This window comes from Saccoglossus kowalevskii, chromosome 14, assembly GCF_978046115.1.
Source record: "Saccoglossus kowalevskii chromosome 14, keSacKowa6.1, whole genome shotgun sequence".
In the NCBI taxonomy this organism is placed as follows: Eukaryota; Metazoa; Hemichordata; class Enteropneusta; family Harrimaniidae; genus Saccoglossus; species Saccoglossus kowalevskii.
The window spans coordinates 6,054,838-6,074,602 of record NC_140654.1 but is presented as its reverse complement, the minus strand read 5'-3'; the positions used below and the strand labels follow the sequence as shown (position 1 = coordinate 6,074,602).

Below are 19,765 nucleotides of genomic sequence, written 5' to 3'. Positions count from 1 at the left end.
AATTGTGCATCCCTATGATGTGGCTGCATCACCATGGTGATACATCTGATTGTTTCTACTTCTTACATTGACTTTCAGTCTAAGTTGGGTTTGTTCTGTTTGACAAACGTGACCGGTGCTGTAAAGATTGCTGGCCTTGAATGGTATAATGGTAGCAGCGGTTACGTAGAACCTGGGTGTCCATGTCTTGCACTATGTTTTGATAATGGCAGAGCTCAGGTCATGAGAAGTGAAATGGACGAAAGTAAGTACGCATCTAAAACATATATTTCAGATGTAGGTGAGGCTGTTTGCTTTTTATTCCATGTACTCTTCTTCTAATGACATTTGCCCCAAGTAACTATCCAAATTATGTTCAGTCACTCCTCTCTGACATAATTTGTCAAGAAATTAGGACATGTCTTACTAAAAAGCAGCCTGTAACATGCATTTTAATTTGTTGAACACAGTTTGGATAATCCTTTGGTCAGGTGTTACAGACAATGAACACCAGAATTAAAAGCACCTGGAGCATCTAATTTGAGACAGATTAGGTGTTAGGCTTGCCATTTTCTCTTCGTAATGTGCATTTATGTGTTGTGGCAAAGAAAAATGGATCATGACAAATTTCAAACACAGGTTTATTGTCAGTTATATTATTTTCACCTGTGAAAATATGGTCACAGGATACAACTCGATGAAAATAACTTTCATAACCAACAAACATCAGGGTGAGATTATGGCATTCTGTCATATTATATCACAGTTTTATTTTACGAAAGGCAATCTTTTCTTGTGGCAAATATATAAAAGTTTACAGTACTTTCTAAGTTTACCTAGAGTAACATGTTTTACTGTTATATCTCAGATCCAGTTCTATTGGACACTGGAATGTATGTTGCTCAGATCCAATGGAACCAAACTGGATCTGTATTAGCCATAGCAGGGTCACAGAAAGCGCAGCAAGGAGACAAGGACATCAATGTAGTGCAGTTCTACACACCGTTTGGCGAGGTATTATTTTTTAAAACGTGTTTTGTCAAGATTTGTGAAAGACTTATGAAGCTATGTGAATATTTGAGCTTAATCTGACTACTATAAAATACTTAATTTTCTCTATTTTCACTGAAGGAAGAAATAAAATCCAGCGAATATACTTGTTTTCCTAAATTTTACATTCAACTCACCAAAAATCAGTGAAAATAAATTCCATACAAAACACCCAAAAAGCCTTTTCAGTGAAAATTAATTCCAGCTAGAATAAAGTATTTTAAAGTAATAATCCACTCTAGTCAAAATGGGTGAATGGCAATTTTGTTAATCATGATAAACTTACATAATACAGAACTAATAAGTCATAAAATGTGCATAACAAAGTGCCGGTAGTATGATGTGATTGGTCAATCAGTTCTATATGCCGTCATCTGGGTTGACATAATTTAATCCTGTTACAAATAAATCTGGTTCACAATTTGGCTAGCCCTTACTCAACAAGTATATGATGTGAACTGTTACATAAAGTCTAATTAATCACTTGAAGTATGAGGTTTGCATCATTACTCATGTAAATGTCAATTTTGCTTCTAAAATAATTTATTTATAGTTGCTTGTCAAACTCATACCAATTTTGAATCACTTGACTGAATACCTAACTGTATTGCTAACAATGATATTCTCATGACATGATTATATTTTGTGTCATAGCATCTGAGAACTCTGAAAGTCCCTGGAAAACAGATGCTGTCTTGTTCGTGGGAAGGTGGTGGTCTGCGTATTGCATTGGCTGTGGATAGTTTCATCTACTTTGCAAATATCCGTCCTAAATACAAGTGGGGTTACTGTGCGAATACCGTAGTGTATGCGTTCACGAAACCAGAAAGGCCTGAACATTGTGTTGTCTTCTGGGACACCAAGAACACTGAGGTAAGTGAAAATATTATCTGTATTCTTCTATGTATTGTTTTTTTTTCATTTAGTGCAGATCAAATCAAATCAAATCGAAACAAGTCCTTATTCACTTAATTCAGTCTGTATTTAACTATCCTTCAGAGTACACATAAAAGGACAAGTTGAAAAATTACAAAAAAATTGAAGTGTAATATTTATGCATCAATATTATTTATTTTTATTTAGTGTGTCTCACATTCTATATTTTTATTTAATTCAGTTTGTAGCATTTGTAAGCTCAATGTACAAAATTGTGTAAAAACTGAGATAATACCAAAATACCTGAAAATGAGACACAGTTGATTTTCCAGCTATGTGATTGATGTGTGCATGCATAACATTTCACACCGTGTATGTACATTTGATTCTTCAAAGATCATAATGGCAGTATGTCATTGTCATTGCTTGGAATGAAAAGATTACTCATCTCTAATACAGAATACATTTGTTAAAATATTTTACATGTCATTTTCTAGAATGCTAAGTGGGCTTTGATTCGTCACAAAAAGGTACTCGGTTTGTGTTATGTGACAAAGTGATGAAAAGATAAAATCTCTTCAACCTAATGATAAATGTATAAAAAAAAAAACTTGTGATGTGCATAGTGTAATTAAATTAAATTTTTGTTACTACATCTCTAAAACTTGTATACTTATTATTTATGTGTGCAGTGACTACTTTCTTATTTCGATAGTTTCAGCCGGTTTAAAGAGGGCGCTTCATTGTTGTGAGTCTATGGTCTACAGACAACACTTATTTCAAATCAAATCAATGGCTGCTGGAATCATTACCTTATAACTATAGTACCGTTATAGTCTTACTATTACTGCTGTACAATTATTCTCATAATTCCACACTCCATGAAGACTGCAAACTGCTGGAGATTGTTAACTGCTCACATTGATTTATGTAGATTGTAACAACATATTGGTTAAAGTTGGTCAAGTGTAGCGTTCAAATTCAGGACTTTGATCATGACAACAAAACCGATAATGTCTGAACTTTCCAGGCTTGTGGTGGTTTACAAGAGTCTACCTATTACACAAAAAGCTTAGTACACACAAGTCAATACAAACAAAACTTGCAAAGGACTACAACAAATTATGATCCACATTTTCGGACACTCGCAAAAATGTAGAAAATAGAACATGATACAAAAAACAAATATGGCTAGTAATAGCGATCTTAACCAAGGTTGCAGTTACAAAGCTGTAGTATATAAGACTATAGCGGTGTTAGGAAACAGCAAATTTCTGTCTTGAACATATGATTACTTACCAAAACAAAATTGCTTTTACTCATAAAATGTGCCCTCTTATAATCACTAAAGTTACAATTTCATATCAAATTTAAATTTGATTAGTATTAATTGAAAGTTGAAAAGTTTCAAATTTAATTATTTAATATTAATTACTTGACCTATGTACACTTCTGTAAAAAATGTAAGTATCATGCACAGTCCAAATTTATACATATTAAAGCACATTAAGGTAAATTTGACAAAAAAGTCATAAACTAAAATAGTATATTTGTTTGTTAATACAATGCTGGTGGTTTATTTCCTCCAGAGATACATTAAATATGTGAAGAACCTGATTTCTGTGACTGCATATGGTGATCATTGTATCCTAGCAACCAAAGCTGATGACACCACTGGACAAGTAAGCGCTTGGGAATAGTCTGCATTATTGGAGAAATGTGTTAACAAACCACAAACAACAGTCCATCCATCATGCTTAATTTGTACATTGTCTGTCTTCGTGTCTGCCTGTTCTTGTCTAGTGTACCTTGTTGCCAGCAACATGTATTGCTACTAGTGATATTCTTTTACTGAACTTTGAATATACTTTGTATCACGCTTCCTCTAATTTTCCTATTGTTACATGGTATATGGCATATTAAAAAAGAATCACAGTTTACCTACACCAAGACATATTATTCCTCTTCCTCTCACTATTGAGGTAATTGGCTCCCTTTAAAATTTTTCGCCAGATTTTCATGAAACTTTCCATGCAGTTTGCAATCATTATAATATTGCTAAATTCAATATAAAAACTTGTGGTTACTGAGTTACTTTGTGACAAAAAGTGACACAAAATGTGTATACATTGTGATAAAAGTTTTATACAAGTGACCATCAACACAGTTTATCATCATTTTTATTGTCTCAAATTGACAATTGGTCAATGAAATACTAATTCGTGCAGTATTTTTCACATCATTGGGCAAAATTGCAATTTTAAAAGATAACAAGGTTAATTGTTTGTTAATATATGTTACTCTCCTTACTAAATCTAGAAAAGTTTTCGTCAGATTTCTTTTAAAATTTAATAAAATACTCAGCGAATTTAGCTCTTTTATTTCAATTAATAAAAATTTTGGGTATCCGATCCAGTATTTCTGGTAGAAGCAAAAATTTGGTCTAAAAACATAATTTTCAGGCCTCCATCATGACTAAATATTTGACCCCCTAAGTTGTTTAATACATTGATGGGTTGAAAAGAAAATGGCTGCAACTTTGATTGTTTTTTAATAGGTTCTTTTGAATAATTATAGCATCCATTTAAAAAATGCTCACAGCATGTAACATACTGTATGTACCTGAAAATCTGGCAGCTGATTTAAAACAGAGGAGAGCTACACTATGCCATGGGTAATTTCAATTTCTGCCCACTTGGTAAACTAATGCTTAATTTTCTCATTAAACCCAATAAACAATAACTGATATAAACATTGTAATTGTCACATTTTGAGCACCCTGATGTAACTGGCTTTGATCGGATTAGCATACTACATTGTAATTTTGGCTGCCATTTTGCCCTAATTATACCCACGGATCCGTTTCAAAGCACCCCATAATTATCACATAATCTGTACATGGACACATTGTTTATACAGTGTGTTCTAACCTGTTATGAAATATTTGCCTCATGGTATAATTTTTTGGGTCCTTTTTTTTTACTGTTAGAGACAAATTATCTCACAAAAATGTAAAAAAGTGACAATTTATATTTCATAAAAAACATTTGAGTAAACAGTCTACGCTATATGGGAAACAAAATACTTCTTTCTGTCTTTAGTTCCACATAGATGGTAATTGTTTTTTAATTTAAAAAATAAATAAATTATGATATACCAATAGTGAAGTAAGACAAAATTGTAGCTTATAGTTCCCCTTTACATGTCTTTCATACTTTACTTTCAAACAAACAAACAAAAACAATTATATGCTCATTATCATATTCATATTTTATTTGAGTTTTATATGTTTTTTATGTATTTTGTTGTTTTTTAATTTTATTACAGGACCCAGATTCACCAACACAGGTAGACACACAACATTTTTTGATAAGTTTTATTTTTATTATTTTCTGTGAAGAAACACTTTTGTACACTATACAACTAACACATTGATGGCCATGCACTAAAATTATATGTTTTTGCTGCTATAAACAGTGCTGCGCTAATTAAGCTGGAAACTGCCTTTTTGTTTTTGCTTTTGGTTCATTTTTTTATTACAGGTGGACCATACCATAATGCTTATTCTTGTATGAGTGGGAAGGGTAATTGTGCAAGGGGATTCTATATTGACTGTACTGTACTAACACATGCAATGTGCAGTCAGCAGTGATCACTATTAATATCTGGATGTCGCTTCTTGTTTCAGTCACCTGCTTCCTACATTACTTGTTAACCTTGTTCGTTGAAAACATTGATACCGATGAATGTAAAAACTGACATTGCACTATGCTTTCCTCCTGCCTGTAAAGTGTTTTATTTTCTCAATATATTTCAATCTGTGTGAAACTGACTCATTGTGATGTGATGTCCAGTCACATGGCATGTATTTAAGCTTGAAACTTACAGTTTGCCACCAATTTTTTTATTGCATGTACATGTATATAGTAATAAAAATCTGTTTTGCCGATATCCAAGTGTAATGTATAAATTATGTTAATTAGGGTAAATCTACGTTCGCACTTGGTCGGCATTGACCAATCAGTGTTTGTTTAACTTCTGCCTGCGTGCAAGTAGTTTTTGAAATAAATGGTATACAGGTTGTGATTCTATCGTTATCGGAAAACTGTATTTCTGTGACGCTATTCACACATGCATTTATTTCCTATCATAAAAAGAATTTTTGCTCGGTATCACATAGATTGAAAAGTATATAAAAAAAAATAGCAGAAAAACATAGCTTGTGCCATTTAACACTTAGCATTTCACTGCCCTTGTCAATATAGACCATTATAATGTTCATGTAATTTGCGCTTGGAATTACTGTTCACTATGAGCAGATCACTATGGTAAGGTGATCACTAACACTGGTTGACTGTATAATATTGTGTTTAAAACCACATGTGCTTGCTTGTATTTGAACTATCCTAACATCCTTTGTTATGCTTGAAGTATATATTGGAGAAAGTACAGTAATATAGTATTCCCGTAAAACATGCACTGTCTCTATTGACTAAAGGCTTCTGTATGTAACACAAATGATGTAAACTACAGTACTGTCAATGACAGAAATTCTGGAGAGTTGCTATATTCTAAGTTTTGAATGACAACTCAAGTTTCAACATTCCTTACATCCAACTTCACCACTTTCACGTGTCAGAAGCATTTTCGTTGATAGAGGGCAGGATTTATATTGGAAAGGTGCATCTTGAATTCCCATTTGTCACTGCTTGCAGTCACCTGTGTTTGCCAAGATCAATATCACACATTGTACACCATGTGTATTACTTCACACCCATAGTATTATTGTGTTTGAGTAATAGAATGAGTACTCAGTGTTTTTGGACACAGAAAACTCAATGTTTTTATTTTTCTTACAGTATGTTCTAGTGCTATGTAACTCCATCGGAACCCCATTAGATTCAAAATACATTGATATAGGTGAGTTGTTTTTTCTATTAAAATATTAAGTTGCTGTCCCCAAAGCCCCAAATATAATGTAGAATTTCATACAATTCTGTACTAATTTTGTTGGCAAATGTTCTCATTATTATTTTTCATGAAATTTTCAACATAATTAAAATATATAGATTGTCTGCAGTATTTTTATGAACTTTTAAATACAATTATATCTATTTTGTTTATTAAATTCCATAGAATTTTGCTTATTTGGGCCAAGGAGAGATGGTAATAAAAACCAAGTAGACCTTGAATTTAAAATGTAAACTTTTCACCAAAATCCATCCCAGTATTTTGTGATAGTGCTTTACTTGTTTAACTGTGGTGTGAGGAGGCACAAAAGAACAGTGTTGCTGTGATAAAAACTATGACTCTTGTCTTGAAGGTTACTGCAACATTTCCCCTAATTTATAACAATTTGTTTCATGTGAAAATTAGTGTTTTTTTTTTTTGTATTTCATTTGTAAAATCAAAATTAACATTGATGTAAGACAGTAAAAAATTTTGACTTTATGTAAACTACTTGTAGAGTGAATGATCTCACAGTCCAATGTTTAATTTTATTTTAGAACCAGTGCATGTTGCAATGACAAGAACACACGTCATTGCATCATCAAGGGAAGCATTCTACACATGGCAGTTTAAAACTCCCAAGAAACTCACTGCTATGGAAGTACATCAGTCAACATCTAAGAAGAAAGATGGCCGTGAGAGAGTGTTCCATATAGATGATACGCCCTCTGGTGCTGGGGAGGGGTATACAGACTTCTCTAAAGCTTTCACTGTAAGTATTAGCACTGTGTATGTGCAAATTGCAAGTGCTAGTGCTGATGATACATAGTGAATTTTGCCACAGAAGCCATATTCACTGTAAGTATTAGCACTGTGTATGTGCAAATTGCAAGTGCTAGTGCTGATGATACATAGTGAATTTTGCCACAGAAGCCATATTCACTGTAAGTATTAGCACTGTGTATGTGCAAATTGCAAGTGCTAGTGCTGATGATACATAGTGAATTTTGCCACAGAAGCCATATTCACTGTAAGTATTAGCACTGTGTATGTGCAAATTGCAAGTGCTAGTGCTGATGATACATAGTGAATTTTGCCACAGAAGCCATATTCACTGTAAGTATTAGCACTGTGTATGTGCAAATTGCAAGTGCTAGTGCTGATGATACATAGTGAATTTTGCCACAGAAGCCATATTCACTGTAAGTATTAGCACTGTGTATGTGCAAATTGCAAGTGCTAGTGCTGATGATACATAGTGAATTTTGCCACAGAAGCCATATTCACTGTAAGTATTAGCACTGTGTATGTGCAAATTGCAAGTGCTAGTGCTGATGATACATAGTGAATTTTGCCACAGAAGCCATATTCACTGTAAGTATTAGCACTGTGTATGTGCAAATTGCAAGTGCTAGTGCTGATGATACATAGTGAATTTTGCCACAGAAGCCATATTCACTGTAAGTATTAGCACTGTGTATGTGCAAATTGCAAGTGCTAGTGCTGATGATACATAGTGAATTTTGCCACAGAAGCCATATTCACTGTAAGTATTAGCACTGTGTATGTGCAAATTGCAAGTGCTAGTGCTGATGATACATAGTGAATTTTGCCACAGAAGCCATATTCACTGTAAGTATTAGCACTGTGTATGTGCAAATTGCAAGTGCTAGTGCTGATGATACATAGTGAATTTTGCCACAGAAGCCATATTCACTGTAAGTATTAGCACTGTGTATGTGCAAATTGCAAGTGCTAGTGCTGATGATACATAGTGAATTTTGCCACAGAAGCCATATTCACTGTAAGTATTAGCACTGTGTATGTGCAAATTGCAAGTGCTAGTGCTGATGATACATAGTGAATTTTGCCACAGAAGCCATATTCACTGTAAGTATTAGCACTGTGTATGTGCAAATTGCAAGTGCTAGTGCTGATGATACATAGTGAATTTTGCCACAGAAGCCATATTCACTGTAAGTATTAGCACTGTGTATGTGCAAATTGCAAGTGCTAGTGCTGATGATACATAGTGAATTTTGCCACAGAAGCCATATTCACTGTAAGTATTAGCACTGTGTATGTGCAAATTGCAAGTGCTAGTGCTGATGATACATAGTGAATTTTGCCACAGAAGCCATATTCACTGTAAGTATTAGCACTGTGTATGTGCAAATTGCAAGTGCTAGTGCTGATGATACATAGTGAATTTTGCCACAGAAGCCATATTCACTGTAAGTATTAGCACTGTGTATGTGCAAATTGCAAGTGCTAGTGCTGATGATACATAGTGAATTTTGCCACAGAAGCCATATTCACTGTAAGTATTAGCACTGTGTATGTGCAAATTGCAAGTGCTAGTGCTGATGATACATAGTGAATTTTGCCACAGAAGCCATATTCATGTTTGGGACTATCAGTTGACAATTTAATGCATTATCCTGGCATCAACCAGGCTCGGTTGAACACATGCACCTGCGGACCTTAACCAAGGTTCCCCCAAAGTCGCGTTCTTTAGTGAATGAATCTCGGCCAGTGGGATTAGCCTTCCCATTGAGTCTGTGGTATACTCACCCAGGTTAGGGGGTCGACCCTTTTTTTGGTGCTTAGGCTAATGTAGGATTTGAACTTGGGTCAACCAATAATGAGTATGATGCGACAACCACTATGCTACCAGTGACTGGCTTTGTATTGAGCTCTTTGTAGAGGAAACGCTTCATTATCTTAACTAGACTTTATACCTTAATTTTTTTATTTCAGGGAACTCGTGATAAAATCACATGTCTATGTGCTTCTGATAAGATGTTGATAATTGGTAGAGAGACGGGAACGTTACATCGCTATTCACTCCCACATCTAGCATTGGTCAATAAATATGCTTTAAATTGTCGACCACATGGACTTTCTCTCAATTGTAATTCTACGTAAGTTATCTGAAAACTTAATTTTGATGTTTGACATTTTTAGAATCATCTGGTCTTTATATAATTATTAGCCACTTTGTGGAAACCTGAAAACTTGACTATTAATTTGCCAGCCGGCCAGATGAGTCATTACCCAGACGCATGAATTGAATTTTGTTCAGCACTAGACTACAATAATATACAATGTATTATGATACACATATGCTTGTCAATTTGCTTTTTGATCCAATCCAATATTGCTAAATAATGGCTCTTTGTTTTGTCTTACAAATGTCCACAACAGTTTCTCAATGATTGCTCAGCTTCATTCTCATTCTATGTTTTCAAGTAAATGACAGATGTGCGTCTGCGGTCAAAGTCTAGTTCACAAGAAAGGCAATTGTTGGTTTGGTATTATATATCATTAGAGATGAAACCAAAATGTGTGTGTGTGGAGGGTTGGGTTCACTGTGGTGAAATAAAGTCCACATTGAACTTCTGTTGAAGTTCACCTACAGTATATTCCAGTTCACCTATATTCGCAACACATGGCCGAGCCAAAGAGGCCATCGCCATCTTGCCCCATCTTCACTCTCCTGTTTCTCCACACTGAGTGTTCATATCAGCAAAATAGTGTGATTCAGTCTAGTTTTTTTTCGACTGAGTTTCCTGAGGTACTCCTGTGACTGTTGGTAACAGTAAGACGTGGTGTCTGGTAGGATAGAATTTTTCTTATTAGGGGCCTGTGTCCTTTTGTGTGTACCGCTAAAAAAAAAAAACTTGGGTGACGCATTGACCACTTGTTGGGCTTCATTGAGTCAGTTTTTTAACTTGTGCGGGACTCTGAGGCCTGGGATTTTTTTCCAAAACTGCTTGCACGTTCCTGCGTTCGTTTCAGGGGCCATGTGGGTGTAAGTGGGTGGAGTGCTCGCAGGAGCGGAATGTCGTCTCGTTTTCGTCCACCAGTACCTCAGGGTCAGCGAGTGGGGGGGGGGGGGGGCAAAATAACGATCGGGCCAACCTCCTATTTCGGAGGAGACCAAGCAGGACAGGACATTGTTTTTGCTGAGCCCTGTCTCTGCTACTCGTCACACCCAAAGGGGACTGACCTGACGGGAACAACCTCGGACGGCCTCCTCGAAGTCTGTTCTTCGTAACGACTACGTGAGCCACGCCGTGGGGGTGATGCAGGGAATCATCGATCCTAGTGACCCGATGTACATACCCCCAACCTCTATCCTGAAGCAGTCACTCTCGGTAGTGCTGTCGCTTCAGGAATCCAGATGGCGGGATCAAAAGCAAACACCGACTGCATGGCTTCCCTCGTCTGGCTGAATGCTATACGTAGCGGGTGACGCATAGATGGTGTTGATGAGCAGATGTTGGTCCCCTGCGGAATATAGGCCTAAGCCCCCAGTGTGGGGTAATCTCATGCTTAACCATTTTCGCTGGACCAAACACTACCTGATCAGTGCGGTGTCTGATACCAAAGCCAGCAGAGTTTGGAGCCAAATCTCACATCCCCAACCCCCGGTACCACAATTTTTTGTTTGGTTGGATGGGCAGAGGGGGATGGCCACTTTCCATGGAGTATTTCGGCTTTTCAGTCGAAAACAATCCACCACACCCAGAGAGCAGAGTTGCAACCCATTAACTTTTGAGCTTGTGGCCAGCACGCTGGAACGCATGGCGTCTTCAGGACTCTGAAGTCTCAAAGGCGAAATGCACCAGCCTTCTAGACCAGCAGGCACAGCCGTTGTTGGGACATCGCTCTGCTATATGGGATATCCCGCAGTGTCATCTGGCTCTTGTGGCAGAAGCTGCCTCTGTGCAGCAGGATGCTGTTTTGGCTGTTGTACTCCGGCGAACTGAGTCATGGGGTGCGTCACCACCTCAGTTACGCAGACTGGACCTCCCCACTCTTTTGATTTGAAGATGGAGGGAGCAGTCTTGGTGTTTCTGTCACCGACCGGATTGTACAGGTGAAAACCGTGAGCCAGTTTGGCTGCTGCCATGGGCAAGCAGGAAGGACCCCAACCTGAGAAAATGTAAACAACCAAAGTCGGCACCCACTGGCCAGAAGCAGCCAGGAGGCAAGCGTCCCTACTCTTCTTGGGGAGGGAAGATTGGTGATGCGCTCCCCAGGAAGAAGGGACCAGGTGGTGGATTCTTCTCTCCTTTGGGTGGTCGCCCTCCCAGGTCGCAGGGGAAGCAGGTTTGACGCTTCCGTCTGCCACAAGGGGGATGGGCATACGTTTGGCAGGAGGCAGAGTCTGAACTTCTCGACTCCTACAAACCTTGAGGGGTCTCACCTTGGCGGAGGAGAGATCGCCCCCTATGTAGAACTGCCGAGCCTATGGTCACATAGCCCTGTCGCACACAGATTGTGCCAGTGTATTCCGGCTTGGAGGCAGTGGGTAACTGATCCCTGGACTCTCCATACATGGTTACAGCTAGCGTCCAGTTTTGGACGTGTGTAAACAGTGTAAACAGGTGGTGCTGCTGCTGCATCGGTCGTCGGTTCACATCAACCGTACCTGGTTGATTGATACACACCCAAATAAGGGGTTGTTGGCCGAGCAAGTAAGGCTAACACAGGATTTACTATGCCAGTTGGTGTTCCTAGTAAATCTAGAAAAGTCCCACCCACATCTAACACAGCAGTTGGTGTTTCTTGGCATGGAGTTCGACACTGAGGTGGGCTTGGTCAAGCCATCACAGGCTTGTTGCCTAGCACTAAGCGGCCTAGCCGAACATTTAGTCAGCATTCCCTCTTTGTCCCTCATCATTCTGATGTATATCATCATCGCAGGGTAGTCGTCCGGTGCAACACCTGCCTCACCTACAAGAACTTAAGAGGTGAGTAACTCTCTCGGACCACACACTGACCTAGATTTCTCTCTCCGTCATTGGCTGAATCGCAGATTAATGCCTACACTTCAAAATAGTCATTTTGACTGAATGGAGTCTATGGTGGGTATGAACTATGTGAATAGGCGGGTTGAAAACTCTGCCTAAATTATGATTATGTTATAACACAGTCTGTCTCTCAACCCGAGGCTGCTGGGCATCACATCTCTGCATTGCAACTTCACATATGTAGAGCATCACCACAAATTAATTGCAAATATTATATTTTTAATAAATAGGAGACTGGCTATCATAGATATTTCTGGTATCTTGTCATTTTTTGATCTTGATGTCAAGTTCACTAACCCAGAAGGTCAGGAAGTTCAAGGGTCAACACTGAACTTTGAGCGCAAGGATGTGTGGGACATGAAATGGGCCGAGGATAATTCTGAATTGTTTGCGATGATGGAGAAGACGAGAATGTATATATTTAGAAATTTAGATCCAGAGGTGAGTTTATGTACACAACATTTCAAAATTAATGACAGAAGATAAAGTGGTATATATACATGTAATTGTTGTATCAATGTAATTTGTACTGCTTGGTAAAAAACAACTGCTACTGTGGAATACTTTATTTTCGCTTGAATTAATTTTCGCTGAAAAGACTTTTTGGACGTTTTGTATGGAATATATTTTCACTGATTTTTGATGAGTTTATATAGAGGGGGGCAAGGGTTATTTTCGTTCAACGTAATTGCAATATTTTTTTGTTCGTACAACGTAAATAGAAAAAATAAATTCCATAATTCTGTAATCACAGGCTAGACGTACAACGTAATCAATCAAATATTTTTTTCGTACACTGTAAAAATGTGTCATTTTTCTCGTACATACAAAAATTCACATCCAAATAAAAAAATCGTAAAGAATAATCCAGGGAAATTACATTTTAGAAACTGTAAAACGACTAGATGACACAATTCACTACAAAATTGAATGTCAAGACGTAAAAGGCCCTCTAGCCGAATGAAGAGCATTACGAGGGTAATATGCGCATGCGTCTCTTCACACGGCGCAGCAATGGCGGAGAATTTGAGTCAGAGAACACTACGAACAATTCAATGTTCCATTTGTTAACACTGTAAACTGTAAAAATGTCTTTTTTTTCTTTGTAAATTGTGAAAAGCCCTTTTTATTTCCCGTAAAACCGTACCAGCTACCCCCCTTGCCTCCCCTCTATATAGAAATATAGGAAAAAAATGTATATTCGCTGGATTTTATTTTCACAGAATCATCTTTTCAGCGAAAATAAATTCCAAGCGAAAATAAAGTATTCTACAGTATTTCCAAAATTTGTTGTATTAATGTAAATTGGCCAAAAATCGAAATAGTTTTGTATATTTTCACTATATGGGTATTAGTGAATTAGGTTTGCAAAAATAGAAACAATTGTGTGGAAAAATTGATGTTTATTTTCCACATTTCGCATTTTGCAAATTGTTATATTCCTCAAAATAGTGGGCATCTTTTCATGTGTTATAAAATATGTTGACACAGCAAAGTTCAAGACAAGTTATTCTTCATTACAGTTATAGTTTGTTTATCATGAAATGATACATGCAGTCATTTTATTTCATTTTTATAGGAACCAATCCTCAGTAGTGGGTATATATGTAATTTTGAAGATTTACAAATCAAGTCAGTCCTAATGGATGAAGTAATGAAAGATCCGGAACATCCAAATAAAGAAAACCTACTAGACATGGAAATCAAGGTACGTTTGGCTCCTTTTTAGTCCCCGTTCGGACACAGTCCGAAAACGGGGACTTATGTTTTGACCTTCGTGTGTCTGTGCGTGTGTGCGTCTGTGCGTGCGTCCGGACCTGTATCTTAGAAATGCCTGGACCAATCACAATCAAACTTCACACATACATCATACATGATAGTATACATATGCATGTCAATTTGTTTCACGATCTGATTCAAGAGGGCCGAATGGCAGCCATTTTTGTGCTAAAAATCATCAAAAACAAGCATTTCTCAGCTGTTAACAGATGGATTTTGTTCAAACTTGGAATATGCATTAGACATTATAGGACCTTGATGCACATCATTTTGTTTTACAATCTGATTCAAGATGGCCGAATGGCGGCCATTTTTGTGCTAAAAAATCATCAAAATCAAGCATTTCTCGGCTGTTTACAGATGGATTTTGTTTCTTTGACTGATTATATTCCAATTTTATATATTCGTTATACATCATGTTATATATATACATGTATTCAAACTGGCTGATTCTGAATGCTGTTCCAGAGCAATATCTTTCAATACGAACAAGTCCTTTTTTGATGATCAGATACAAATGTCAATCATTTTAATGTTAAAAAATCATATTCCTGACATGGTTATATTCCAGCTATATTACTATAAACAAAACTATATATCTTAAATTTGATAACTAACAGGGAATGTACCATGCATGGCTTGTTTATTATTCATTTGACCACCATCATTTATCATATCTGAACTTTACTCAAGCATGAATAAAATAGCATTGATACGTGTATGTACCGACAACTCCAGCACTACCTAAGTGGCCTGCTACATCTCAATCACACACTTTTCTGTGGTTAAGTGTAGATCATTTATTTTTTTATCAGAGTAGAGAGTTATTGATTGAATGTACTGCCTTTAATATTGAAACAAGATTGGGTTGAAAATTTTCATCTGTTTTTATGAATGTATATTTACCTGTACATAATAACTGTGATATTAGTGTGCATACCGTAAAAACTTGATTAATTCGCGGTAGTAAAAATAATTATTTGTTCAAGTGCGCGAATTAATAGCGTAAAAACAGGAAATTATTGTTTTTGGTGCGCGAATTAAAAGAGTACTTTTAGATCGATTCAAAAAGGAGCTGTTTTCATAAATTTATTAGTGATTTGTTTTTTTTTCCGTTGAACACGATTACAGGACGTTGTTTTAGTGCCTCTGAGACTCATGGCTAGCGACATTCATGGCGTATAGTCGGGCAGAGAACACGCACTGTGTCAAGAACCATGTTACGCTTGAAATGAAACAGTGAAATGGCAAAGGTCACTCTGTACACAAACAAACAATGAACACGTGGCTACAAAGTAGCCGTCTGGCTGCATTGCCTTTTTTTTTAATTTTTCTAGGCAGTACCGTCAGACACAAATTATTAATTGTTTGACAGGTCGTCGGCAGTGAAGCCGTCAAACCAATCACCATCTTCGTCGTCGTCGTCGTTTAAAAGCAGATCGGCAATGATTTCTGCTATTTCATTGGTGCTTCGGATAAGGTGGTCTTCTGCCCTCGTTGATTGCATTTTTGTAGCCATGTGTTCATTGTTTACATGATTGTTTTTTTTTTTTTGTCCAGCACTTTCATCTATAGGGAAAATGTGACACAAGGTCAATCGCCCGACCAATCAAAAACGTCAATTCACGCACCATAGGGCGGTTCACTTAATGACGTCATAGAATAAAATCACTTTCCAAAATGGCGGACACATGGTCAATGCTACCCTGTGGACAGGCAACGAAAAGCCCTGTACTAAGCTTTCCATCACGGAAATTCGTAGTCGATGTGCTGACCGATGGATATTTATCGACTAAGTAATAATCTTGCCCAACATCTGTAGTGTCGTGGGGGAATGATTTTTTTCAGGTCAAATTTTGACTGAACCTAAACTGCTTGCTAACTGAAAGGCTGTCATGACGGAGATCGTCTGCGGTTGCGGCTATACCAAGTACTGATACATATAAAAATTAGCATTCGAAAATAAAATGGGTGCGCGAATTAATAGGGGCCACGATTTAATTTATTACGGTATATTAAATTTCTGTTTGTAAAACTGGTTGAAGCTTGTTCAGCTGTTACGTAAATAAATGACTTAAGTTACCAAGTCTTATTTTGAATATTTGAGTATTTCCAAAACCTAGTTTGCATGTCAGATCAAGGAGATTGTGGGTTAACTACCCCCTCCTCAAAACTGCTCACTTAGCAGAATAAGTTATAGTACTTTCTGCCCTGACTATCAATAATGGAGTAATATAGGTATCCTGACTGATTGTTTGGGAGGGTTTTCTCCTCTCCCACAATGTTTGTGGTAAATTACCCTTGCATCCTCATCTCAAAGAAAAGTAACTTTTTGTTGGATGAGTGGTTTCACATGTCAACTTTTGGTAGGAGCTGCTTCTCTAGATCTCTAATTGTTCTCTTTGCCCGTTGATCTGCACACAAATGAATTATAATTTTATAATTCCTATTTTAATTTTTCCAGTCACTGAGAGACAGTAGAGATTTATTGGATAAAGTTGGTATTGAAGATGCATCTCAGTTTATTGAAGATAATCCTCATCCCAGATTGTGGTAGGTTTTATGATTTTAATTTACTGGAACATAAAAGACAAATCCCATTGTGCATTGTAAAAGCCTTTGTTGGGTTGGTTTTATTATATTGTATACTTTAAAGTTGTATACATACTTTGTGAATATGTGAAACATTATTTTCAGAACCAGCTAACAAATATTAAGAAGTATGTTAAATTTATTTTATGTAAAGTGTGTACGTTTTTTTTGGTAAAAAAGTGTCATAATTTGTTGCAGCAGAAACTGAATTGGTGAATGAGTGTAAGCTGGATTTATTGGCCAGGTGTCTGCATTGAGTTTGCCATGAATACTTATACTGAATTTGTGTGTTCTCTTTCACAGGCGTCTGTTAGCAGAAGCTGCATTGGAGAACTTGGACTTGAAGGTCGCTGACCAGGCCTTTGTTCGGTGCCGTGATTACCAAGGCATTGAATTTGTCAAGAAACTAGGTAACCTGCAGAGTGAAATGATGAAACAAGCCGAGGTAGCCGCTTATTTCAAGCGATTTGAAGAAGCAGAAAGGATGTATCTAGATATGGATAGGAGGTAAGAGAAGATCTCATAATTTAATTTGACCTAAATAATGATAATGATGAGTCTGATTTCTTTATCAAATCGTACTCTATGTTCCTTTCATTCTTGCCCTCATAATTAACAAAATTACTTTCACTGGACACAAACAAATTCAAAAAAACATTGGCTTGTCAAAAATTATGATGATCATTAGTATTGAACTGGTGAAACAATTTCCAACCCTGGGATACATAATGTATTTGTGGTTTGAAATTTAAATAGTTTTCTGTGGCAATACATTGCAGCAAAGAATGGTTGTTTTGCGGCATCTTGTGTTTACTGCAAGAATTCAGTCACAGTAGTTAAAGTACACCTTCATTTCAGCAACTTGCAAGTACACCAATTAATTAATATCTTACATTTGTTGTCCATATCATGGAAAATTTTATGATTTCTTGCTTTCAGGGATTTAGCAGTTAACCTGCGAGTCAAACTCGGTGATTGGTTTCGTGTGGTACAACTCTTGAAGACAGGAAGTGGTGGTGGTGATGACCAGCAGTTAGAAGACGCTTGGAATGCCATTGGGGATTACTATGCGGATAGGCAGAAATGGCAGCAGGCTGTGACATACTATGTCCAGGGTAGAAATCAGGAACGCTTAGCTGAGTGCTACTATATGCTGGAGGACTTTGGTGGTCTGCACAAAATGGTTGAATCTTTACCTGAAAACCATAGACTCCTACCAGTATGTAACTAAAGTACTACATTTTTGTTTGTAATAATAAAAACTATTGACTGTTGAGATATTCTGGTCACTAGAAAGTGTCAATGACAACAACAATGACAAAGACAGACATGATAATCTCTATACCTCACCATTTCATTATGATTACACACTAGTTAAAAATAAAGTGAAAATGATGTCAGACTCACACACACACTATTTCTTATGAAGGCAGGGCTTATATAGTTCTTTAAAGCGAAAGGGTTGTCACCTGCATATGCACGGGAATTGAGTCCTAAGCGACGATTAACAACACACGCTAAAAACGCAAAGGCTCGCGGCAGAAGCTTGTTTGTAAACAATGACAAGCTATGGCCATTTGACGCATGCGCAGGTGACGACTCCCCCACTTTAAATATACTTTTGAATGTCAAGTTCACTGATTGTGTTGACCCAGAATGCCTGTGATGGAAAAGGTTTCCCATTACTGCCACTGCCATATTTTTTCAGACGCCAAAACAGCAGCAATGTCAGATATGTTGTTGACTGGTTTGCTATGTGGTACATTGAATATCACTTGAATAAGTGATTCACCTCTCAATTTATTTTATATAATTGTGTAAATTGCTGTATGACAAAAGACATAGTTAAAGTTAAATAAAATGTATATACTGATACAGTCACTGGTGTGTATCTAGTGCATGGCGCACCCTTGTAAAAATGGTTTAAATATCTATTTCTAATCCAGTAACTATCTCAAGTCATTGCATTGCATTGCAAACGTGTCAGCAACTTAGCTGGCAATGTTAATGTTTTGGTGTTAAGAACAATATGGCGCTTGCAGTAACAATCTATGTTTGCTTCTTGTGCAAATTATATGATGATTACAAGATTATAGAACATGCTATGTATGAAAACTTAAATACACTGTAATCTCAATATAATGAACACCTTTATAATGAATTTCCTGATATAATGAACACAGAGCATGTCTCCGCTCTCAACAAACCCAATGTATTATGTGCTTCATTATAGTGAACATTTCCCTATAACAAACTAATTGTATGTCCCCCAAAGAGTTTGTTATAACGAAGCTACAGTGTATAGATGAATACAGTACTACAAATGCCATACCAATGTTTGTCTAAGGGATTACTTGACAACCTATGAACTACTGTATTCATCCATATCTAAGCTTTCAGATGATGTATAGTAGAATGCTAAGTAAGTACTTATTTTACTTATTTAAAAACCAATACTATTGTTATTTCAGGAGATAGCTGGGATGTTTGTGACAGTTGGCATGTGTGAACAAGCTGTGGAAGCCTATCTCAAGGTGAACACAATATATATCTAATATCAATATTTTCTATTTCATACATTCTTTGCCTGGTGACTGCAAAATAAATTTTTTCAACAACAACATGTACGAATAAAATTTACAAGAAATTATTTGAAAAACAGTAAAAAATGATATCAATAATGACAATAGAAAGCAAATTGGTTCCTCTAATAGGAC

The 19,765-nt window shown here is 36.8% G+C and overlaps 1 protein-coding gene across 1 annotated transcript in view; it reads left to right on the top strand.

Moving 5' to 3' along the window:
* Positions 1 to 19,765, top strand: part of LOC100379049 (WD repeat-containing protein 35-like) — a 30,754-nt gene that overhangs the window by 5,343 nt on the left and 5,646 nt on the right. The window contains exons 7-20 of the mRNA XM_006813647.3: positions 79 to 244; positions 848 to 993; positions 1,684 to 1,902; positions 3,495 to 3,587; positions 5,233 to 5,253; positions 6,765 to 6,825; positions 7,413 to 7,627; positions 9,616 to 9,779; positions 12,908 to 13,118; positions 14,257 to 14,385; positions 16,921 to 17,009; positions 17,352 to 17,555; positions 17,988 to 18,267; positions 19,520 to 19,582. Of these exons, the coding sequence (XP_006813710.1) occupies positions 79 to 244; positions 848 to 993; positions 1,684 to 1,902; positions 3,495 to 3,587; positions 5,233 to 5,253; positions 6,765 to 6,825; positions 7,413 to 7,627; positions 9,616 to 9,779; positions 12,908 to 13,118; positions 14,257 to 14,385; positions 16,921 to 17,009; positions 17,352 to 17,555; positions 17,988 to 18,267; positions 19,520 to 19,582 (2,061 nt within the window). The remainder of the gene's footprint in view (positions 1 to 78; positions 245 to 847; positions 994 to 1,683; positions 1,903 to 3,494; positions 3,588 to 5,232; positions 5,254 to 6,764; positions 6,826 to 7,412; positions 7,628 to 9,615; positions 9,780 to 12,907; positions 13,119 to 14,256; positions 14,386 to 16,920; positions 17,010 to 17,351; positions 17,556 to 17,987; positions 18,268 to 19,519; positions 19,583 to 19,765) is intronic.